We start from the raw sequence: 25,015 nt of genomic DNA, 5'->3' as shown, positions 1-25,015 counted from the left end.
CATTTTTACATCATGAGAGATTGTTGACCGTGGATGACTTATACAAGGAGAATTAATTAATTCGGAGTTTGCCCGTTCTCGGCGCAGAATACCACTTGCCGGTTAGATTTCAAGCTAACAGATTCGTTTTATTCTCTTTTTTCCCCCTATTTTTACTTTACTACCCCTTCTTTTCTCAATTTTCTTTACCCACGTTATTAGTTATGTTCACCATACATTATTATTGTTCTATTCATTTTTTTGTTAAACTTTACTTATATTTTGCCTCTTTATCAATTATTATGGTTACATATATTTTCTTTTTCTCAATTTTATTATTCTTTCCATATTTTAATGTTTAAATTGTTAATAACTAATATATTCATACTTCTTTGTATTATATAACTTCATTTTTATTTGATTTCCTTAATTATGTTATTTTACCTACTTAATTCAATTACCTATGTACACATTTTATTTTCCACTTCTCTCATCACTTCATTTTATTAATTCCATTATGTAAAATTATTCACTTTATGCCAGTATATTTTCTTTTTTGTTTTCTATACTCATTGGTTGTTATCTTTTTCTGTTCTTAGCCCAAATGAAGGCTAGAAACTCTTTAAAAAGTTTAGAAACGATTAAATAAGTTACATCAACTTATTTGTGTTTTATTTTGACCGCACCCCCAACCATCTTCTCCTCGTATAAGCATTTTTACGTATAAAAAAGTATTCTTAGAATTTTTTTTTTCTGTCTGTGAATATATGGCATTGAAACCAAACGCACTTTTATCAGCTATGATACAAAGTGAGACAATCGAAGTATATAATTAATTCAAAATAAATATTTTTTTTTTGTAGTTTTTTAAAGACATCCATTGTAGTTATATACAGACCCAGAGTGGGAGCGTCAAGATACATTTTTCTGAGACGCCATGAAATAAATATTAACTGCACCTGCAACTTTCTATAAAGTACACTCTGAGACCACTAAACCAACATACTCGGACATAAAGATGACTAATTGTTCAAGTGATAAATAAGGCTGTTTTTTCAGTGAACGTAAATATAAAAAAAAATTCTAATCGGAAAGTGACATTTTATCTTTCGAGAAAAACGAAGATCTCCAAAAAAATCGTCTACGCTTCTATCTGTTACCGATGATAGCTTAAACCAGGGTTATTATACCAAGCTTGTCTATTCTAATGTCTAAGATAGCTTGCCTGCCTTTTCAAATCATCCATAACATACCTAATTATACTGAGACTCTATTGTCTTACCGCACCATTAACCCATTAGAAATTATTACTTTGTCTATAGTAAATCTATATTTAGATGTTTACGTTTCTATAAGCATAATCAGTAACGCAGTTGTGATATATTGAATTTAGAACATTGTATCAATTACATAGATGAGTTTAAGCATCTACATTTTACAATGCGAAAGAAATCACAAAATGTGTTTGATATATCGCTACCCACTCTTTATCAAATGTATATTTATGAACATAATTTAAAAAAATATATACCCTCAGAATCAAAAATTTTCATCCGCACAAATCCCCAACTCTCCTCAAATTTCAAAATCCTCAAATTGAAAATTTGATCCAAATTTATGTTTACCTAGGAAAATACAAATGACTGAACCCCTAATCCCTCATGGTTTGTTGCTGCATAGATTTTCATTTTTCTATTTCTAGGAAAATACGTTTACGCATGTGTAAGCGAAAATAATCGACGGAATTGGATAAATACAAAAATGGTACTATTTAGATACCAAAACAAACAAACCTTGAAAAATTTTTAAAATTTGGATCAGCAGTTCGCTGAAATATGGCCAAATACAAACTTGATTGGCATAAAAACAGACATGGAACCAAATTCGTTCTTTGATGTTTTGAACTAAAAATGCGAGTGGAAATTTTCAATTCTTAAGATGTAAATGATCAAAGTACACGAATTATTATTTGATTTATCATAAATTATCCACACTACCGAAGCTAGGGAACTTTTTAATTCATATGGGAATTGTACAACATTTATATCTTCAATTTCAAAAATGTTTACCCACCTTTTGTAATTAGACCCAACTTGGGAACGAACTAATGCGCAAATCTACCGTAACACACCTTCATTTCAAAATACTCAACTCTATTTATTTCGGCTGTTTATTTAAATATTGGAAAGAAGTTTGGTGATAACAAAGTCCAGTAGAAATTTCATCAAATGTGCCTTTCGCTTACTTAAATGAAAAACTAATTTCCTGGATCTATGTTTTAACCACGACTAGTCCCATACATTTTATTTTCAAACGAAAAATAATGAAACTAAAAATATTATCAATTGCAGACCTGATAAAAATTTACATAATGTGAATAATTTCCAGGAAAAAAAACTTTAAAAAAAGCAAATAAGTATGTACAAAAGAAATGAAAGAAAATTTATAATTTATACTGACCTACGTACACGGCGTATTTATATTGGTTTTAATATTCAAAAAATAAATCATAAATTAAATTTATATCCATATAAATATCCCTTGGTTCATTTGAGAGTTCTTAGCAGTTCTGTTCATTTTTCAAAACTTCGTCAACAACGTTTTTGACCTTCGAACAGCTACATCTAATTTGACACACCTTTATTATTCATGATTCTCAGTTCTCTTCTCATCTCTTTTTTTTTATGCTTTATTTATCTTCCACCCAATGTTATGCATTTAGTGATTCTGAAAATTATGAGTTCGTTATTATGAGAATTTTGATTATTTATAATTTTAAAAAATATAGAAATATTAAAGTAAACCATAGTTCTGCAATAAATAACTATTTTACTGACAAAAAGCAAATATTATAATGCGGCTTTGGTATTGGATATTAAATATTGAAGTTCTTGTAATTGCATTAGAATGACCAAGTTTTAGTCATCAAGTTTCTTAGTTATTGCATGGTTGAACTCATTCAAATAATAATAAAAAATACAGTTTTGGCACATTTTTCAACTTTCAAAATTAACTTTAAAATTTTCAGTTTTAAATGAAATAAATTGAATGATTTACAAATTTCTTTACGATATCAACGTGAATATTCGAGTTTAAAAACAAAAATATTAGCAATTTGAAATTACACTGAAAATTTGTAAATTGTGAGTCTGGATCATTTTCAGCCAGTCATTGGAAAAGAATAAGAAATATTCCACTCTTCTTTGGAGGGTATATTTTATCTCCAAAATAGATTTATGAGTATTAAATAAAACATTTATTTTTTTTTATTATCTTTATTGAAATTTACGATTGTACATAATTATACATTTAGTGAATTTGATTTGTTATTATGGACTGATAAAGGCGTGTAGAGAAACTACCGATTGGTAGCACTCTAATCAAGTTTTTACATTATCAGGTCTCGTGGCCATCTTCTTTTCAGAAGCCTCGGAGGATTGTCAGTAATGGAAGAGGAAACAAGTTTAGAAACTAGCGGGTTTGGATGGTTAGGGAGTTTATAATGGAAGGAATGATATCTGGCTCAGGGTAAATCGGTTACATAAGGAAAATAAAGATCTTTAGGTATAATTTTATTTGTTACAAAGTAAGGAGCACTGAGGATTTTACTAAGGATTATACAGGATTAATTGATATACACGATATTCGAAATTGATAAAGCCAAGGAGCTTGGGACTGCGATCTGAATACATTAAGCAGATTAATTTTAGTTAACTTTAATAAAATAAAATGACTTTACTTATTGTTATTCTAAACGATTTTGTTTTTGAATTTTTTTTAGTTAACTCCACCTTGGGAGACTGCGTCGGGAAGGAAGACGAGACCTCAGATTTTCCTGAAGATTTGTTTACTCTCGATCAGAGGAGAAACGGTGCCATCATTCTTCACATCCTTTGCGGCATCTACTGCTTCGTTATTATAGCCTACGTCTGCAATGACTACTTTTTACCATCTATGGACTGCATTTGTCAGGGTAAGACGAGAAAAGATATACTCTTTTATAGATAGTTTTAACTCTCAATAAAGTGAAACTTAGGCATAGGGAGTAAGAGCCACAAAAACTCCTCTATTATAACTCCCCGAGGGTCATGCTAGTTCCTACCATGTCTCTAAGGCCAAGGTAGCAATCCAATCATCTGATCAAAATTATTATAAAATTTTAGAAGACTATGTCAAAATGTGGGCTGGAGATGGTATTCGTATGCCGCAGTAGGATACCTCTGTACTAAAAGGAAACCCTCCTAAAGCTGCTTTATACCCAAAATATCATTTTTATAATTCTGTAACTAGCAGAATCGCAAACTAGGCGACGATGTTAAAGTTCGCTTAGGATCAATAATACGATAGATAAATACGACAGATAAATATATCTGTTTTGTGTCTTACACATGAATAGGTATTTGAATGCTTGAGCGTTGCTATTTACCTTTGCAGGAAACACACAACGGTTTCCTAGCGATGTGTCTTATTGGAATGAGGGTTAGACAAATGTTAAGTTCTAGCTAGAACCTTCCACGGTCTTTCCTCGGGTATTCTTGAGCGTGTATAGACATTGGAAGACACTACTAATAAAAGAGCTCGGTCGAAAAAAAGTCAGTGATTTCACCTCAATTTTTCATTATATTAATGAAAACTACGTATTCATACTAGTTAAAATTCATGAGTCTGCCAAGTATAGTTTGGGGAATAAAAAATAGTAGCTGTTTCAGAATGTAAACAAAATCATGAAAGCTAATACCCCTACGAAGATAAACGTCATTAATTACTTTATAGCACATTAAACTAGCTTTAATTTCAGTGCTAAAGATTGTACGTCTCATAGTTCTTGTGATTTCCCACAATAAATTCACAAAGTACTGATTTTCCTTATATATCTCATGAAACGCTGTTGTTTTTTTTTAAACCATATTTATCATCAAATCATGTTTTAGCAAACTCACTCTACTTTAAATGATGTTCTATTAGGTTTCTAGTGTTGTAGGCAGTTTCAAAGATATGGAGCTCAGATTAAAAAATCAATTTTGTTTAACGTTTAAAACTTGCCACCTTTTAAACACGATATATCATGACATATATACAAAAAAAACAGTTATTATTATTAAATTTATTTATTGATATTTACAACTTTACATAAAATACATCAAGTAAAAAAAAAACAGCAGTTCGTGAATTTATTGTGAGACATCTATATCTCAGGAATCATGAGACGTTCATATGTCTCTTTTGTTTATCTTCGTAGGGGTAATTAACTTTCATGATTTTGTTTAAATTTTGAAACAGTGGCTGTTTCAAAATGTAAACAATTATACATAGTTTTCATTAAAGTAATGAAAAACTGGGGTAGAATAACTAACTTTCGGCACTTGTACTATGACATTTTGATCAGAGAGTTGTCGTTACTCTTAATATTCACAAACAAAATCTCTTTCCATAACTTCTTTTCAAAACAGTTTTTACACTTTTACAGATCGTTACCTCAAATTAATACTAACAACAATACGATTTGTAAGTTAAGACGAACTAATAATACGATACAACACATCTATTAATAGTTCAACAAGGTACCCTCAGGCACAAAGTCATTATGCGATATTCATTACTTAAAAATTTGATCATAGTAACATCATATAACTTATTTAGCTTGGCCAAAACGGTATAAAACCATTAATAAATTTGTTAGTGAGGTAAAATTAAAACGTTTCAGCAACGAGAATTGACCTAAGTTGATTTAATAAAAAAAAAAAAAAAATAGAAAATGAAATTGTTTAGGAATCCTGTATGCTTTTTTTTTGTTTTTTTTACAATGTTGTTTTTATGTAGATAAGTTTATATTTATCAAAAATCGTTACCAAAACATTTAAATATGGACATTATTTGTTGTTTTAAACGGATACGTTGAAAGTACTACACTCATTAAATTATTTATGATTTATTTATTTGGAAAATTACTGAACGAAAATAGGCAATGCATTCCTGAAATATTTTATTACTTAAATAAAATTTTAAAAAAATATGAATATAACCAAATTTTTATTTTTTTTTATTATTATAATAATTAATATTGTGATAGTAATTTATTTTACTATTATCGAATATTTTTTTGTATTTTAAGAATTACTGTTATATCAGCTGCTATCATCTAAAATGAAGAATAATATTGTTAAAAACATATTGGAGTTTGCAGGTTATTATGCATAAGCAAACACCATCATTGCTGCAGATTGCATTAAACATAAATAACAAAGAAAAAATTAATAAAAAAAAAATATCGAAAAAACTTATCAAATTTTGTGGAAATTGGTCACATTATTTAAACTGATATAAGAAATATAAAATTGAATTGAGGAAGTATTTCGAATTTCGGGTTTATCCCAGTGCAAATTCATTTTTATCAAATTATAATACTTGTGTTATTTACCGCATACTAATTCCAGTCTCACTAAATTACTTCTTCCTTTTTTAGTAAAACATTTTACATATTGCCTTCTTTTCAAAAACTGGCGGCTGAGAAGAATTTAGTATGAGCTACTGTAGAGTAATAGTTCCACCATGGCCATCTATTAGCATATTGTAATATTGATTGAATTAGGATCTTCCAGTATAATAAGTTGATCAGTTGAATATTGATGTTTGAGATTTATGAATGTACCTATTTTTTATTTGTTTTATGCACGTTTGTCGTCCAGTATGAATCGGTTTAGTTAAAAAAAAAATCGAAATTATCGATAAACACATGATTTTCGTGGCCTTAAAAATTATAGGACATAATAGTGTATACATAATTGCATGGTAGTGATGGCTGTACCCTGAAACAGATGTACCTAAAACACTTTTCGTGGAAAAAATTTAAAATTTCATTAAAAAAAACCTCGTAGTCAAAGGTCAATATTGCTATTTTTATGGAACAGTAATTTCAAGGAAACTTGCATTTTTATCTTCTTTTTTTACGATAAAAGATCTATTCACTTCAGTTTGTTATTGATTAAGTGGATTTTTTACTATTTAATACACCCAAGTACACTTCAGAGCTTGGTATAGGCCTAATAGCCAAATTGGCGTGACGGCTTCCAACAAGCACATCGGAAGTTCGAGACAGAAGTTTAATACATTATGTTCGAACTACCTCCACCGTGTGCTATATTTACAATGGATAGGCATTAGCCATTGGCATTTGCCAATCGACATTTCTGGCAATTTTAACTTAGATAACAAAATCATAAGTACTAATTTTTCTGCTGTTTATATTCTATATTTTTTCCTTAAAAATTTCCGTTCATTGTATGTATTTCAAACCTTCAGGAGAGCATAAATAGTTGTTCGTACGTACATCAGTACCTGTTTGTACTACATTGCACAAACAAAAAAAAAATTTTAAACAAAAAACAATGTCATAAACAGGTAATTTTCAAGCTAATACAAATTTGAATGTTAGAAGATACCCTAAATTTTATTTTGAATCATAAATTTTAGTATTTAGTATACAGTAAAATAAATTAGGTAATAAAGATGACATTTAAGGCTGGAAATGCTTGATATTTTTACTAAGGGAAGAACAACAACTTAAGGTTTTAGCAAATAAAGTAGAGCGTAATATATTCGGACAGCAGAAGGACTAGTTAACCAACCTAATGAAGTGAACTACATTCGATAAATATAATTTAGATTACAGCGAATCAGATGAGGTTGTATTGTAAGGCTGTAGGACTTCATAAGCAACTTATCTTTAAACTTTATATTTATCTTTAAACTTTATATTTTATTTTATATTTATCTTTAAACTGATCCCTGAAACGCCCGAAGGGTCGACCGAAACGGAGGTGAGAGGTTTACGTCAGTACTGATTTAGCAGTTTGGGTCATTGGGCAGATGTATGAGTGATTTATGATATCACAATCGAACATTTGGGTTTTAATTTGTTAAAATTTATTATAATTCATTATAATGATAAAAAAAATTAAATGAGAATTTTTAAAGCGATGTTCATTGGAGAGAAGGACCGAGTAAATTTGATGACTGCAGTTGTTTAATTTAAGTTTTTAAAAATTATTTTCATGTGATGAAAAATAAGTTCAATAATCTATGAATGACTAGTGAACTTTTAACTAAAATTCACAATAATTTTAAAAATAATTAAAACTAATTATTATGTTAAAAATGATTAACAAATTATTTATAATTAATAAACCTAATTTTTTTATTTTTTTTTTAAATTTTATGACTTAATATAAAGAAGATATACTTTCTCCACCTCGTCATCAACTGGTGGTATGCTACCATGAAAACCCCCTCCCCAATTACTGAGGACTAACTTGCTAAATAAATATATAGTTTACCATTGGTGAAGATTGCCTTGATTTTGACACTGCAGATCATAAAGATATAGATAAAATCCAAGGTAGACCCTGGTAATGTTTTGATAGATTAATCTATTTACAAGGTGAATCACTAATATTAAATGATGTAAAAATGATCTAAGAAATATATTCCAAAAAGTTCGTGAAATGAATAATGTTAACTTTAGTAATGATTTACTTTTTTAATGTAACATAATAATAAAAGTATTTAAATTTTCAAAGATATTCATACTGAATACAAATACTAATACATTCACAAAAGCTCAGAAGATTCATATCCCAGCTTCATAGTTTCGTTACTATGAATATAAATCCTGTATGTTGTACGTTCTTAAATTGCTGAGGCAACGACAGTTCATCATATCAGCCAAAATGATAATATTTTTGGTTGCAGATCTGTGAAATTGAATAAGTTGTCAAGGCCGTGATATAGTTAAAGAGGAATAACTTTGAATTTAGAAACGTTTGTGTAACTGTGGTCAACAATACCTTTAAAAAAACAAATTCATAAAATTTAATGATTCCTTTGAAAACAGAAGAATGTTGTGAATTTTCTCATATACATAATTAATGACTCTGTTTTTGTTTATAAATTTGAAAACAAGAATTTACAAGGCTATTTTACTCCACAATGTTGTCTACGGATGTGAAAGGTGGCAACCAATTTTAAGAGAAAAACAAAACCTTAATTGGGTTTCCACAAAAATAAAAATGCACTTATATATTTAAGAAAATATAAGGCCCAGAAAATAACGGGTTATTGAGTGTTTTCAGAATTCCATGTTGTCCTGGATGATGAGGCCCAGTCGTTGATCCGTTGAAAGAACCACCAGGATGGTAGGTAATCAACGCTGATACTCAAGGACCTTACAGAACAAAATTGATGGTACTATAATATCATCTTTGTTCGCACTGGCATTCAACCTCCGGGTTTGCATATTTTTATTATTATATGTTATTGAATGAGATCGAATCAAATAATTGGTAATAATTTATAGATGCCCTGTATAATAAGGATAATATCCTTATTATACTTGATTATATGGGTGAGAATATTTTGAATGTCTATTTCTTGTCTGCGGGTTTTTACGTTTATTTGAAAGAAAAAGTCACATTTCTTTGAGAAAAAAATAATGCAGTTATGTGCTAAATTGAATGGTTTTTGATTCAATAAAAACGAATTGACTTTTTAAAAAAAAAAAAAAAAATTGAAAACTCACGAATGTTACTACCACCAGACTGGCTATTTGCTATCTTTCAACGCTTTTGGAATAAAGAAAAAGTAAATGTGTCAACTTTGAAATTTGGTATAACATGTTCGGAAGTCCTGCACGTTAATTGGAAACGGTTATATAGACCTAGAATACCTACGTAAAGTGATAGAGGGTGGTGTCTGACACAAAACATGTTCCTAATTTCTATCTCTTCTCTCTAATTTGTCAAGTCAGGAATGATAAATAGGACTGCAATATTCGTTTACGCATGCATAAAGGAAAGAAATTGACGGAATGTGATAAACCAATATGTGACAGACTAAGTGCCAAATCGTACATTCCCTGGAAATTTATTTAAAATCATATTAAAGATTCCACCTATTATACCCGAACTCAAATTTGAAAACTTTTAATTCTGAAGAAATATTTTGGTTTTTTATTTAGAGAATGTACAAAAAGTATTTCCAACTTCGTTAGTAAGAAAGCAATAAAAAAAAAATTTATTTTACAAAAAATTTTAAAGTCACTAAGTTAAAATTCGTAGTCAACATTCTAAAAATAATAAATAACCAAATCATCAGAATTACTGGAAACAGATTTTCTCCGAACATCCCTTCTTGATCCTTATCTCACTAGACTCCATTAGTTATTAGACTGAGAGTGGATGTTCCTAAAGGATGTGCCGATAAAAAAAAAAAAAATGAGGTTATTCTATGCTGGTACACGATTCTCATGCAATAGGGAAAAAATCGAAAATAAAACTCATTTTTTGTATTTTGAAAAATTATTTCCAGGAAAAATCCAAGGTCCTAAAATTCCATAATCAGCCTCCAAAATAACATTAATGAGCAATTTTTTAGAATTTCTCCAAAACCTTTTATTGTAATTTAATTAAAACAACAATTTACCATAATTTTAAATTAAATAAAAGCAAAACAGAAAATTGAAAATACTTGGATGGTTATGAAATTCTATTTCTACATTAAACATTTTATTTCACTGCAATTTGTTTTATTTATAACAAGAAATACTGAAAATTGTTATAAATAAAAAATTCCCTAAAAAACAACAGGTCAATAGTAATAAGACTTCAGATTTTTAAATTACTCTATCTACATAGAGTTAGTTAAATATATATATATATATATATATACATATTTTTTTTCGGAATGAATAGGTGTATTACATAAAATATCTGATCCTTGAGATTGAATTACTCGACAATGAAATATACTGCACACGAGATATACATTATTTATACATTGTATAAGGATAAACTCGAAAAACAAAGCCATATGTCTGTCAAATACCTGTGAATAAATATCCAGTAAGAGATTCGTCATCATTTACTTAAGCATTTTCAGGAGAGAATAAGACAAGATGTGTTAAATGCAGACCAAAGATGGCTCGTCTGAAGTCAACTGAGAATATCTTCATATAGGTTCTAACGTAACAACCAATAAAAAAAAAAATCATTCTTTGGTTTTCCTTCACACAGAAGACCTGATGATAGCTCACAATGAATATTTTAATTACTATTTGATTTATTTATTTCCTTCTATAGAAAAAAAAAAATTGTTTTTTCTCGTATGTATAATTCAGATGATATTATAGGGGATGAAGTATTCAATTCAAGTAGCCTAGATCCAGATATTTTACTACTTTTTATTACTAATATTAATTAGTTTTTATCAATTTCGAAATTTTCTCTCTTGGCAATGCTTATTATACTCAAGTATTTTAATATAATTAAGTTTTTGCTTTGAATGTGAAGCCCTTTGTAAATGTGTTTTGTTATTATAATAATTTAATTTAATTATAATAAATTTAATTGGTCCTTTTATGACTTACAAACGATTTCATACTGGAGAAGAAATAAGGTCGTGGTCATGAAAAACAAATGTTAGTTTCAACTATTTATTAATGGCTAACGTTTCAACCCACAATCCAGGTCTTTATCAGAGCTAAAATAAAAAAAAACAGAGCAGGTAAATCTAATGTAAGAGTGTGAAAGTAACATGTAAATAAAACAAACATATACAATATATAACATAATCTTTGAAGTATGAAAATACATCTCTATAAAGAAACTAACATAAAACATAAATCAAATATAAGAAGTAATAAATAAAATTAAAATTAAAATTAGTAAATAATAGGAATTCAATAAATAACGAAGTTACAGATGAATACCAAAAAGATATATTAACTAACATAGTTGTAATGAACTGATAAAAAAGAATATATATCACCAAACAGATATATTAATTAACAAAAAAGATCCATTAACTGATATAGTAATTAATAATGATTAATTAATATTATTGTAGAAGTAGTAATTATATACTAAAAAATAACAAGTATTCATGGTATACTTTTAAATCAGCTTTTGCTTCTCTGTATTTTTTTATCATAGCCCAGATGAAGACCTGCAGTATGATTCGAAACGTTGGTTATTGAAAAATATTTGTAAACTATTACTTGTTTTTCGGGACCGTAAATCTATATAAAATATTTATCATCTATATATAATATTATCATGGAATGTTTTGTCAACTATTTTTTATTAATGACTACAGAGACAACAGTAGTTTCATCATGATGGTTCAAATACCACATATAATTTTTTTCTTGCGCACTTAGTCGAATAGAACATTAATCACTCGTGGCCTTGAAGCATCAGATGAGGATTCTCGACAATATGATTTCACAAAAGGCGATCCAATGAAGACAGGGAAACATTCAATTGTGGTGTAGTCCACCTGTGTAAACACGAGTTCTTCATCAGTCAGCTCTACCGTGTTCACTGAAACATTCAAAGAGCTAAAATGCACATGTAATTATAAAATGTATATGTATATATCGCTGCTTTAATAGTGGTATATATGACAAAAAAAATTTTTGGTTTTGAATTAACTTCTAAGGATTCTTCCATATACTGGGGTTAGTTTCTCAACCAGTAGTTGTGTTGTAAACAATTAACTCCAGTCTCTGGTATAAGTTACGGGATTTATGACAAACCGTTTGTTTTTATTTTTCGGCAGACACACAAAATGAGCAACAGTATCAGTCACTCCAGTAGTACAATATCACTATTAATACAGATGAAACAAATATGGGTCCTTTTAAGCAAGTAAAATAAATTTAGAAATTTTGTTTAATTATTTAGCGTTGGCTTGTATTGAAGACTGATACAGTATTTGTTACCGAAATTATAAATACTAATTACTACTGTTTATAACTTAAGTGTTCAATAATTATATCTGCTTGATAATTTTTATTGTTTTTTAACAGACGTGGATCAACCTTGAGGTTAAAATAAAAACTCGTCAAGCTATTTTTATCTTAAATAAAACGGAAATATTAAAGCTTATTAAGTTTCTAAAAATAAATAATGTTTCATGAAAACCGTTAAAATTTTTAAATGTTTTATGAAAACTATGGATTCAATACATAAACTAAGCCGTAGACTGAATTGTTTTTCTTTCTCTTCTGAAGTCATTTCGCAAGCACCTTTAAGTTACTATACATATTACAAAATTCTACAAAAGGTCTTCAATAGGACCTAAACAAAAAATAAAAAACGAACATTTTTTTAGTTGTTTTACTACTAAAGTAATTCAATTGCGTAAAATTACATATTGTTGCTTTGCTAAAAAAAAAAAGAGAAAATAATTTTAAAAAATAGAAATGATTTTTTTTATCATTTGAATCGGCCGTGATTTTGTATTCCCCATACTATGCTTCTCAGAGTCATGTATTTTGACTCTCAATTGTACATAATTTTGTTTAAAGTAATTAAATCTTTAGGTAAAATAACTTGTTTTTTTTAATTTGACTTGGACTACTTCATATTTTCTTTAAACTACTCTGAAAAAAAATTTCATGAAAAATTTCAGATTTTACTGTGTTGAAAATATATAACCTGCTTTGGCCATTTTCTTACATTCTCCGTCCTTTCTAGATAAGTACAACATTATATAAAGCTTAAAAAATAATTAATGTAATAATAAACTTGTTAAATAACGATTATTTACCCTTAAAAAAATTATAAAATAGTTAAGATGTACAAAAAAAAACAAGATTTCGTGACGAGGATCATATTATCCTTCAGTGATCACGACCATTCCTACAAACTAATAATTATTTTAGTAATTTCAATCTGCATTCCTCTTGTACCAGGAAATAGTTTTGATTTCTGGCTATCATTCTAGTGTCAGCTCTTTTTTTTTTTAAATTATTACTTTACAAAAAGAGGTTCAAGCGTTTTATTCCTCAAAAATATATTAGGCCAGCATATTTTTCCTTCTTAGAACCTTAGAAGAAAAATAGAAAACAAGCCAAGCCTTCATCATCCCTCTGATTATAGACCTAGAGCTAAAATTATTTTTGATGGAAGGTCCTCCACATCCTTTGATCCTAACTCTATAAAAAAACAATTAGCCATATATTAGTAGATAGCAAAATTAAAACGGTCTATTAATTGCTTTGTAAGTTTCATTTTTGGGTTCCCCAAGGACGCCTCTGTGACCCGATTTTATGAAGAGTTGAAGGGGCTTTACCCCTCCTTCCGTCGTAAATATTTTCTTCCTTCCTTCCTCTACCAAGTTCCAATCCAACCCCGCCTTCCATCGCACATCTCTGATATCCTTCAATTTAAATCCTCAGTGCATTCCGGCAATACCCGCTCACGGCCTTCAGACTTACATGTAACTGCCCATCGAGCCACAGCTGTTGGTTGGTAGATCTTTCCCCATTCGTTCCTCTTCCCTATGGAATTCTATTCCCTCCTTCATTCGTAGTTCTAATACCCTTCCAACCTTCAAATCCCGTATGTTCGACCACCTTTTCTCCACCCGATTCCGAAAAATAACAATTAAAAGTTTCAAATAAGATGTGAATAGTAAGTATATATAAGTAGAAACATGTGTATACATATATATATATATATATATATATATATATATATACTCATATAATCAACAATACTCCTTTCGTTTTCCTTTAATTTCATTTATTGGATTATTGCTTAAGATTATGATTAATTTCAGGATTTATTATTTTTCATCATTACCTTTTTGATAATAATAAATAAAAATACTATTGGTTTATATATTTTCTTGTTTTGGTGTTTACGATTTTCGTTTCAACTTGTAAATTTATATATTAGCAGAAACTGTCCCTTTTCATTTGTTATTTTTAGTTTAATTCTATTTGATTTTTACTTTTTTTTTTTTTGAAAAATTTTAGAAATTTTTCTGTTTAGCTATTTCTTTTTCAAATGTATTCCATTATTTAGCAAAAATAAAAGTAGATTATAATGTAATCAATTTACTAGAAATAGATGAACATTATTATATAATAACTTTATTTGTCACAGATCTTAACCTGTCAAAAGATGTCGCCGGAGCAACATTCATGGCCTTTGCTACTTCGGCTCCAGAACTTTTTGTCAACATTATAGGAACATTTTTGACCCAGTCTGATCTTGGGATCGGTACAGTCGTGGGCTCGGCGGTCTTCAACACCTTAGGAGTCGCTGCTTGTGGAGGACTGGCTGCTAGATTGGTGAGTCACTTTATATATGTGACTTAAATAAATCAAGTTAATTCACATAGCTGAATTTAATGACGATATTTGTACACTCGATCAAGGATATCCTTAGTTTGTGTGTTTGCTACTTAATACCAGGCAAGAGCTTATCCGACGATATCGTAGAGTGTATGAGTTACAACCTGTCAGCTTTGCGAAGTCTGCAACGATTGTCTGATCGTAGAATGTATCAGCTGTAGAATGTGTAAATATATGTGGACGGATCTCATCAATAAATATTCTTGATTTGTTTCAAGTTTCTTCCCGCTGTAACGTAATTTATATACTACTTAATATTACATCTCATTTTTAATTTGTATTATTAAACTGCTAACTTCTCCTAATCTTTCTCTCTGCCTTAAATTAATGATCTACAGAAGTGTGCTGAGGCCAGCCCTGCTCTACGGCCATCTCTCCATATAGACTAGATGTATCTGACCAACGGCCAAGAAGCTCCTATAGTTTCAGAGAGGTTTACCGAGACATATAGAGAGACATACTTCACTTCAAAGAGCAATGCCGGTCCACATACATACGACATTTGAACTATTGACAGTGACAGAATATCGAGGAGACATAAAATTTTTGGACAGCCTCCAGTACTGTACGAACCCACCATTTAGAACACTGACACCGCCAGGACTGCCACAAAAGTGGCAGACAAACACAAACAGACTCAGACTCGACTGAGCACAAGTAACTAAATTATTTGAATCAACAAATCTAGTGGGCCCCATCTTCAACAGACTGACACAAAATACAGACCACCCTTTTCAAATGATCATATTTCCTTATCCCCCTCTTATAATGCATTACCAGAATGCAGAAAAAGAGGCTACCTTCTGTCCGTTTTCATTATGACATCAAACCATGGCTTAGAAGAAAAAAAATTGTATTTGTAATTGACTGACAATGTTATAATAATTAATATAATTGTATTTTATTAATTGATACGCTACAACATCATTCTGAAATTATTCCATATTAAGTAAATAATACCCTACATCATGGAAATATCTCGTATGATTTAGTTATTATTTCTTCTTAATTCTCCAACTTTCTTCATAACCTTACTTAACATCCTAATCCTCCTTCTGTATCTAGTTCTGACCATACTTATAAGGCAGCTATGCAAGGCCCTGTTGTAAATATGTTATCACAATTCTGTGGCTACACCGACATTTCTCTGTTTCCACTAAATTTCAATACCAGTGCCATTGCTAAGAGAGAAACCTAGAATCCTTATATAAATATGAAACAACGGAACTATATGAAACTAACGGCTAGGCAGGTGCTAGTTGTGAACGGAGATGAACTAATTGCGTGATTACCTAGTAAAAATAATTTATATTATATATTACGGTCATGGAAAGAGGTAATTAAACTTATTAGACTGAACTGTTAAAGAAATACTAAAATTTTTGTCAATGCCATGCAAAAAGAAACCCTAAAAATTGTCCAAGATGTAGTCAGAATGATTTCTGAAGAAAGATGACTTTCTTCACTCTAATTCTATAAATGTACAGAGGATATTGGAGTAATATTTGTGAACAATACTTTTTTGTAGTGCCTAAATTGAATATTATACTAATATAATTACTAATATTTTTCAATCTATCTATTTGTTTATTTGAAAAACTATAAATAATTATGAACAAATTAAATTTCAGGTGATACCATTGGAGGTCTGGCCTTTAGCAAGAGATTGTGGGATTTATATGTTCGTAATTATTGTTCTCACTTTGATCTTGTGGGATGAACAAATCGATTGGTATGAAGCTCTGATCCTTCTGCTTCTCTATGTTGTGTATTGCTTCGCATTATTTTGTCAACAAAGACTTCACAAAGCTGCCAAAAAAATGCTTCGGACAAAAAACTCATTTAACAGCCAAGGTACGTTTATTTGATAAAGTGCCTGTATTTTGAAAAAGTACCTAGTTTTATTAACCGTGTTAATAACTTAAATCCAACCATTATAAGAAACTTTATAACCGTTTAATGTACTTGTTTTTTTCTTAACAGTTTCTACAGTTGCTTTATCCTGCAACAATGATTTGCCAGGAACGTACACCCCATTTCATCACCATGGTGAAGTGATTGGTTGGGAAAAAAGGCCATCAGTTATGGTTAAACCCGATGAGGTATGAATTATTAATTTTTACATTTACATCTTCTTTTTTCATTTCATTTTGAAAATTCACTTAAAATAGATTACCACATCTTCAAAAACAATAGCCAAAAGAGTTTTTGATTTCATCTGCTAGAAATGGTGATTTTCTAGTACATCGTTTTATATTAGAATTTTTTTAATTTCCAACCCATTTCAGTATAACTATACTGGGTGGTGATTCTACACCTTGAGTGGAACAAAAAAAGTCCCCTTGACCCCTGTCCGATTCTTGACCATAAGAGAGAATCTCAGTTTTTTCTGAATATCACGACTCTTCTCCATAAAAATAGCCATATCTCCTGAACTACTGGTTCTACAGAAAAATTGAAACTAATGTCGGAAAGCTCATTAAATTTAATTACATACTACATTCTACATAAAATTCTAATATGGTAATATTGATCGAAATTTTAACAAAATGTAGAAATGCTAAGTACCCAAAACTTACAAAAATAAATTTCTTGCTTGAGCTTTGCAAATCTCACATGAACGTATTTAAAGAACCGGTTAGTGGTTTCCTTTTAATTTGTAAGGAAAGGAAAAAGAGAATAAGAAAAAAAGTGGATGAAGAAGTAAGAGGAGCGGTCGCTAATTTCTTTTCACTAGCTACTTCTTGCTGATACAACCTCAAGTTCCGCTGACTTTCCTTCCCCTACGTTTCTGTTCCTAGCCTTAGAGGTTTTAATGGAAAACCGTTGGTGACTAGGGAAAGATTGTTCTCGCTGTAGTCTTTTCAAACTTTTGGTTTTTATTTGCGATTTAGTTTCATTTGGAAAGCCTTAGTGTTAGTTAACGATGCCTGCGTTTTCGAATGAAGAACTTGCTAATATATATTCATTATATGGATTTTGAAACGATTGTTCCAGAGCAGCGCTGAGAGAATAACAGCGACATTTCCCTAACAGAGGTTCCAAGTCGCGCAATGTTAACCATTCATCGACGTTTAGGTGAACAAGAATCTTTCCATCAAATCTCATGAGAAGGTGAGCATGAAAAGATTCTGTCGTAAACACTGAACAAAAAACGAAAAAAACTCGTTTCCGAAGTATTTTTTTCCTAGTTCGATAAACTCTGAAGTACTAGGCCGCTACAAAAGTCTTTGTGCATAAATTCATTGTTAACTTAAAGTCTCCATTGTAATCTTTATTCATCTCTGATTTAAATAATGTAATAATGTGAAACCAATAATGTGATTAATTCATCATTTTTTATAATAGATATAGTTTTTAATTGCTAGTACATCTCATTTTATTTACACGAAACAACTCCCAGTAAATTTTTTCTATTTATGTTTATTTATTATACTAGAAGAATGTCAAAGAAGTGAAATTCATTGCATATGACTGTTTGGCGTATTTTTGTAGCATTACCGTTGCAGAATACATATACAATTAACAAATTTAAAGGAAACCACAAAAATAAGTATACAATTGGAAAGCTTACTAAAGAGAGAAGTTCTCGTGAAATTTGCAAAGCTGTAACTAAGATAAAAATTTAGCATTTCTTCTTTTTATTAAATTGTCGATTATTTTTACCAAATTAAAATACTAAGTTAAAATTTTTTGTAGCGCGAACGATGTTTTAATTTTGGATTAGAAGCAATAACTCAAGAGATATGGTTATTTTTATAGAGAAGAGTTCTGTTATGGTTGAGAATCATACAGTGGTCAAGAGGACTTTTATATATATTATACATTATTTTATATTTTTTTTTTTTTTATTTTAAATTAATGCATGCAACATCAAGTCATTAATTCCTGTTACAGGTCAAATCTGTTGAAGTAACTGTGGAGGTACGTGCGTGTTCTCCGCCGACACATTTAGCATCCAAAATTTGGTGGATCGTATCCTGGCCTGTTGCAGCGATGCTCTACATTTCACTTCCCGATTGTAGGATTTATAGAAAACTTTACCCAGGGACTTTCCTGATGTCTGTAGTATGGATTGGGGTCGCATCATACATAATCAGTTGGATGATGACAACTATCGGTAAATTTTATGATGGATTCCTTTTTTTTCTGAAATAACTATTTGTGTTAATCATAAAATTTAACAAGCTAAGTTTCATTCCTGTGAGTGCTGTAATGTGAGATCTATGAAGAATACTTACGATCACAGTTGTTATACATTACTGCTTATACATTAATCTTTAACAATCAACAAAAATAACAAAATAAACTAAACTATTAGGGCAGTTTTTTTTCCAATAGTAATTTTATTTCAAGATTTGACTTCATTTCGTTAATAGTTGTATATGAAATTGTTTTAGAGAGCTTGGTATATGTATTCAATTATTTATGTTTTTTTTCCCCAAAAACAAATACACTTCTGTTCGGATTTCAATTATCAATTTTCGGGTCTCTTTTTTAATTATTCATTTATTTTATCTGTTATAATGAGTTTCCGAAAATATAGTACTGTTTTAATTGCTTGGTTTCTTGCAAAATAAACCGATACATAATTTGAACAAAAACTTGATATATTTTCAACATCAATCTTATATAAGGAGACTGTTGTTTGCATTAGAATTATTAGCGACTTTGACCTTGAAAAGAATGGTTACAATATCGACAATAGCTCAGTAATGGAACTTGAAAGAACAGGATCACTTCGATTCCTGGTACATCCCACAATTAATATATCCTATATTTATATATACATACATATATACACTTTGTTATGAAAATCTCTGGTGGTGTTATGAGAATCTCTCTTGTATAAAACATACAATGTTTTATAAATACAATCCTACAAATTATTCTAAATGTTATCTATTTTATACCTTAATGAGAGCACATTGGCCGTGTGCAACACCAGCTCTGAGGATTGATGGAATTGATTCCATCAATAATCATACTCATTCCTAAAACCAATTGTTAATCTTTTGAATGCCGACATATTCGTAATCCAGTTGGGTCATAATTAGGTTGTAAACAACTTTTAAATTACAACCAGAGTTGGATCCAGAAATTGTATTTAGTGTTAGAACGCATAAAAACATCTTTTTGTGGAGCTATATATTTAATTTATAGCCCTATTATTTTGCAGCTAAGGGTAGCGAATACATGAATCCTACTGTCTCTAACGTCTAACCCAAACCAAGTTCAACGATGTCTATCGAGGGAAAAATGCTAAGAAATTCGAAAATTTCTGTAAAAAATACAAAATTCATTTCTTTATCTTTCAGTATCTCCGTGCATCCTCCACCCTCTCATCCTCACCTCCCTGGATCTGCCAATGACTACAACAATATTTTTATGTGAATTCGTATTGAAAATACCTTGTAAAACATTGCTTTTGCATAAAACCTCCATTTTATAGGAGGCATGGATGACTTGCATCAAATCGTACATGCATGAGGTCAAATTTATTTTAAAAACATCAATGGCAAAGAAATATGGAATTATTTGTATAAACTAAAACTTTATATATAAGCAAACAGATTAATAATTCCAATTTTTGTGTATTGAACCTAAACAACTGCAAAATATAGGTAAGACAATCATTCTATTTCCTATAAATGTATAATTTCACTTTTTTATTATTCAGAAATAAAATTTTTAGACCAAAATAATCAGAATTGTTGTCACTTTCAAGCATGACGAGTAGTTTAGAACGTACAAACAAGGGCTTACTTTTCATTAGTGCTAAGTAGATTTTCACTAACTTAAGCAAAAATACAATTAATATTACAAACTTTCCTTTAAAATAAAGAGAGAACCTGTAATTGTACTTTTCCTTAAGTTAGTGGAAATGTACTTAGCACTACTATGAAATAAGCCATCGATATGTACTACATAGTAATATTAAAAGTAGACCGTGGAAGTTGTAAAACCCGTTAATTGTAGCTTGATATTATAAATTCCAGGAAAAATCACATGAAAAATTGGATAAAAAGTACGAGTGTATTTCTTAAGAATCTATATATTTAAAATTCATACAGGTTGGTCCAGAGAAATACATTTGCGCATACGTAAGCAAAAGTAGTGGACGCTACCTCATTAAATCGAGATTAAATTTCTCTTTCAACTTTCCTCTAAATTTTGGGTAAGTAGGAATTTTTTACAGTGTAGGACTCCAACGGGAGTCTTGGGCGGACGTAGGAAAAGAAAAAAAAATTAGTAATTTTGAATCACCCTGATGAAGATTGTTTTTTTTGTACTCTAGATTGATACTTCGATGTCTAAAACGTAAAATTCAAGTTAAAATTATCGCTTCTGACGACGTAATATGTTTTGTTTCCTCCATTCCATGAATTACAACAAATTTTCCTAGCTCCGATACGTATGAATAAAAAAAAATGTTATTTACTACTCTACTATCTTACTGAAATATAAAATCCAACGAGGTTTCAGCTCTGCTAGCGCTGTGGACTGTAGTGGAACTAAGGCTTGACAAAGTGGTTAGTGGTGATGTTTGGTGTAGGTTATTTTGTAGTGTAAGTGGTCTAAGCTTGGTAAAGATGCCTACGGTGATAATTCTTGATACTTCTCCGCCGTCGAACGTGTCTGTTGTTAAAAGTTCGGAATCTTATCCTTCTTTACAGTATGCTCGCAGTGCTTTATATTCATTTTTCGATACTATTGCTTCAACATCGAAACTGGAGTTCGTTGCTTTGGTTACATATTCATCTCAATTTGAAGTAATATCTTCGTTTACGCGTGATTTTGACCTTTTGAAATTGAAACTTATGCAGATGAAATTAAGTGAAAAATTTGATTTAAAAATTGTCATGGATGGTGTTGAAACTTTGATTCTAGAAGAATGGGGAAGTGGGATTTCCTGCAATGTTATTATTGTAGCTCAAGACAGATATGCTTTGGAAGCTTGTAGCATGCCAGTTTATTTATTTCCTGGAAACATAATTGTTTGCAATTTAGGCCCTGAATCAATCACTAAAGACCCTTATGCCAAACTTGAAAATTTCAACTATCGATGTGAATTATATCAACCTGAACCCACTGTCAATCCTCCATCAATACAACAAATGTTCCATAAAATCGCTGAGCGTTACTACTATACCTGGATTGGACAACTTACTTGTGGCCACTTTAATTCTAAAATAACTTTATCACCAAGTCCTGAGCCCTATTATGTTGCGACTGATTTTGATTCGGCTACCTACACTGTTGAAAGTACTTTAGAAATTTGTGGTTTTATTGAATTACAGCATTTGGGAAGTCCTGGAGCAGTTTCAAGACACTTAGTGTTACCATACTCACCACCAGGGGTTTTTCCTGCAATGAACCGAGCTTTAAGTCATTCTAAGTCTCTCACATCATCCCCAGATGCTGATGACGATTCTCAAGAAGAAAGTCAGGTGCCATCCTTCTGTGTGTTACTGCATGGTGCCTTAAAAGTTGAAAATATGGCTGCCCTGTGTTATGTTGGAAACGATTGGTATGGGGTATTATTTTCTTGGGCAGATTCCAAAAAGAAGTCAAATTTAATGTTAAGTTTATTGGAACCAGGTAGTTCAGATGCTGTACCTTGGCTAGGTGATTTGAATAAGCTCAATATATCTACTAATCCTCAGTCAGAAGGATTTCCTATGAAAGGACCTGAAAAGAAAAGTTATACTCAGAATTGTGTAGCTTGGATCAGACAGCAAGGATTGCAGTCTGATATTCAAAAGATCCTGAGGCATTCGAGAAAATTACCAGAAAAAACACAGCAGTTTTATAAAGAACTAAACCGAGTACGAAGAGCAGCAATAGGTTTAGGTTTCATGTCTTTAATTGAAGGGTTAGCTGCTGTGCTTGAGCGTGAATGTACATTATTACCAGGTTCTGCACATCCTGCTTGTGCATTGCAGTTAACTCATGCTGCTGGTGTTTTGAGAGAACCACATAGCAGAGATCATAAATACAACATTCTTCCTATGAAAACTTCCTTTCGTTCTGATGCTCAAGGGTTTGACATGTTTTAAATATTATAAATTCCCTAGTTTACTATTAACTTTATGTATTAGATCTCCTAAACCTGATCTGTTATTGCAGTATATAACTTGACACCATAAAATGAATATTTATCCAAATTTAGTCCCTGATCTCAACCGAAAAGGATCCATGAGGGAGCATAGTAAACAAAATCGACAGTTTGTAATTCAGTTTAACCAGTAATAATTATAGAGTAGGTTATAACCTGCAACAACATAAATCTGGTTTGGGAGGTCTAATATGTACCTTATATATACTCTTATCTTTTTATAAATTCTTAATTAAAAAAAAAAATCGAACTAAAAATTAGTAAGGTCTTCAACAAATTGTTTTTTTAATTATATTATTACTCAAATTTCTTTAAATTAGTCATCTAACTACTTATTTGTTATAATTTCCACAATCTGACATGGATAATCCTTTAAGCAATTAGAAGAAATGAAGTTTTAGGAGGAATTATTTATGCTCTTTAAGTTCTATGTGAGTTATCACTAATTTTCTATCAAATGCTTCTAAGTTATGTTCTTTTTTCAATTATCACCAATTTTCTTTTTTCTCTTATATTTTAAAAAAAGAAATAATCCAGTTTTAACTAACTTCTCAGAAAACATGCTTGAGAAGAGGCAAAGGTAATTTAATTTATTTTTTTATAAGTTTTAAAATTATATTATTACTGTTACATTGATGCTGATAAAATATTTCTTTGTTCATTTATCTTGTCAATTTTTACAATATTAGTATGATTTGGTCTCTAACTTACTCTATTTTTTCTATCTTCACCATCTCCTCATTCCCTTGTTCCAGGTTTCTATATATGATATTTCTTTCTTTTTTTTCAATCTGGTCCTGAATCCTAATTCTTGGCAGTTAAACATTTTTTTATTTATTTGAACTCGTTTCAAATTATACTAAGGCAAGTTTCTGGACTCCTATTAACTTTTACTTCCTTTTTGACATTGCAATATGTAAAATTATTTATTAATTATAACCAATTAATAATTGTTATATTTTACCATTATAATAAATGGTGTATTGTCATTTTATATTCTAGGATATGTATAATAATTGGTATAATTTTAAAAATAGACATTGTTTTAGTATGAAATATTTCTTCAGTGTTACACTCATAAGGGGTCCAAAATCTAGAATAATTTTGTGACTGATTCTCTGCCTCTTATGTCGCATTAAACTTTTCGATATTCAATAAATTAATAAGGTTCCTTTATTTGTTTTATTGTTATCACTATCAAAGTTACAATTTTAATTATTTTTGAAATTTTCCTTTATTACTGCCCAGGTAGGCATTCAATGGGTATTGTAACAATAATTTTAATTTAATAGGTGACACATTGGGGGTGAGTGATGCGGTAATGGGACTAACACTTGTTGCTATTGGTGGATCGATACCAGAAGCAAGCACTAGTGTTATCAATGCAAGGCTTGGTAAGTTTAAATTTAATTACTTGGTTTAATTTATTTAGTGAATGGTTCTTTAGAGAACTAGTCCAGTTTATTTATACATGAAAATTGGAAAATGAAGGAACTCGCTTACAGTGGATAGATGTTATATCTTGGAAAGTTAGTTATCTCAAGAACTATTTTATGTACAGATTTCTGTCAATACTAAAATTGAACCTAGGTAAATGCACTGTAAATTAATTTATAATGTTCATTGTGCAAACCTTAGCCATTTTAGCCAGGCATCAGTACTATATTTAATGTTAGAGTATGGCATTAATAAAAACAGATATATATCTGTTTATATAT

The 25,015-nt window shown here is 30.1% G+C and overlaps 1 protein-coding gene across 3 annotated transcripts in view; it reads left to right on the top strand.

Moving 5' to 3' along the window:
• Positions 1-25,015, top strand: part of LOC106692616 (sodium/potassium/calcium exchanger 5) — a 118,528-nt gene that overhangs the window by 91,722 nt on the left and 1,791 nt on the right. For 2 of the 3 annotated variants that reach the window (XM_014438669.1, XM_014438670.2), the window contains exons 2-7: positions 3,761-3,952; positions 14,928-15,115; positions 16,810-17,032; positions 17,162-17,280; positions 19,076-19,298; positions 24,590-24,691. In XM_014438669.1, the coding sequence (XP_014294155.1) occupies positions 3,761-3,952; positions 14,928-15,115; positions 16,810-17,032; positions 17,162-17,280; positions 19,076-19,298; positions 24,590-24,691 (1,047 nt within the window). Of the gene's footprint in view, positions 1-3,760; positions 3,953-14,927; positions 15,116-16,809; positions 17,033-17,161; positions 17,281-19,075; positions 19,299-21,031; positions 23,223-24,589; positions 24,692-25,015 lie in introns of those variants that run through there. The other variant, XR_010845052.1, reaches the window with a different exon arrangement.

This window comes from Halyomorpha halys, unplaced genomic scaffold, assembly GCF_000696795.3.
Source record: "Halyomorpha halys isolate HHAL.00 unplaced genomic scaffold, Hhal_1.1 Scaffold64.1, whole genome shotgun sequence".
NCBI lineage: Eukaryota > Metazoa > Arthropoda > Insecta > Hemiptera > Pentatomidae > Halyomorpha > Halyomorpha halys.
Note: the sequence above shows the minus strand (reverse complement) of the source record. Positions and strands in the feature narration are given on the sequence as shown.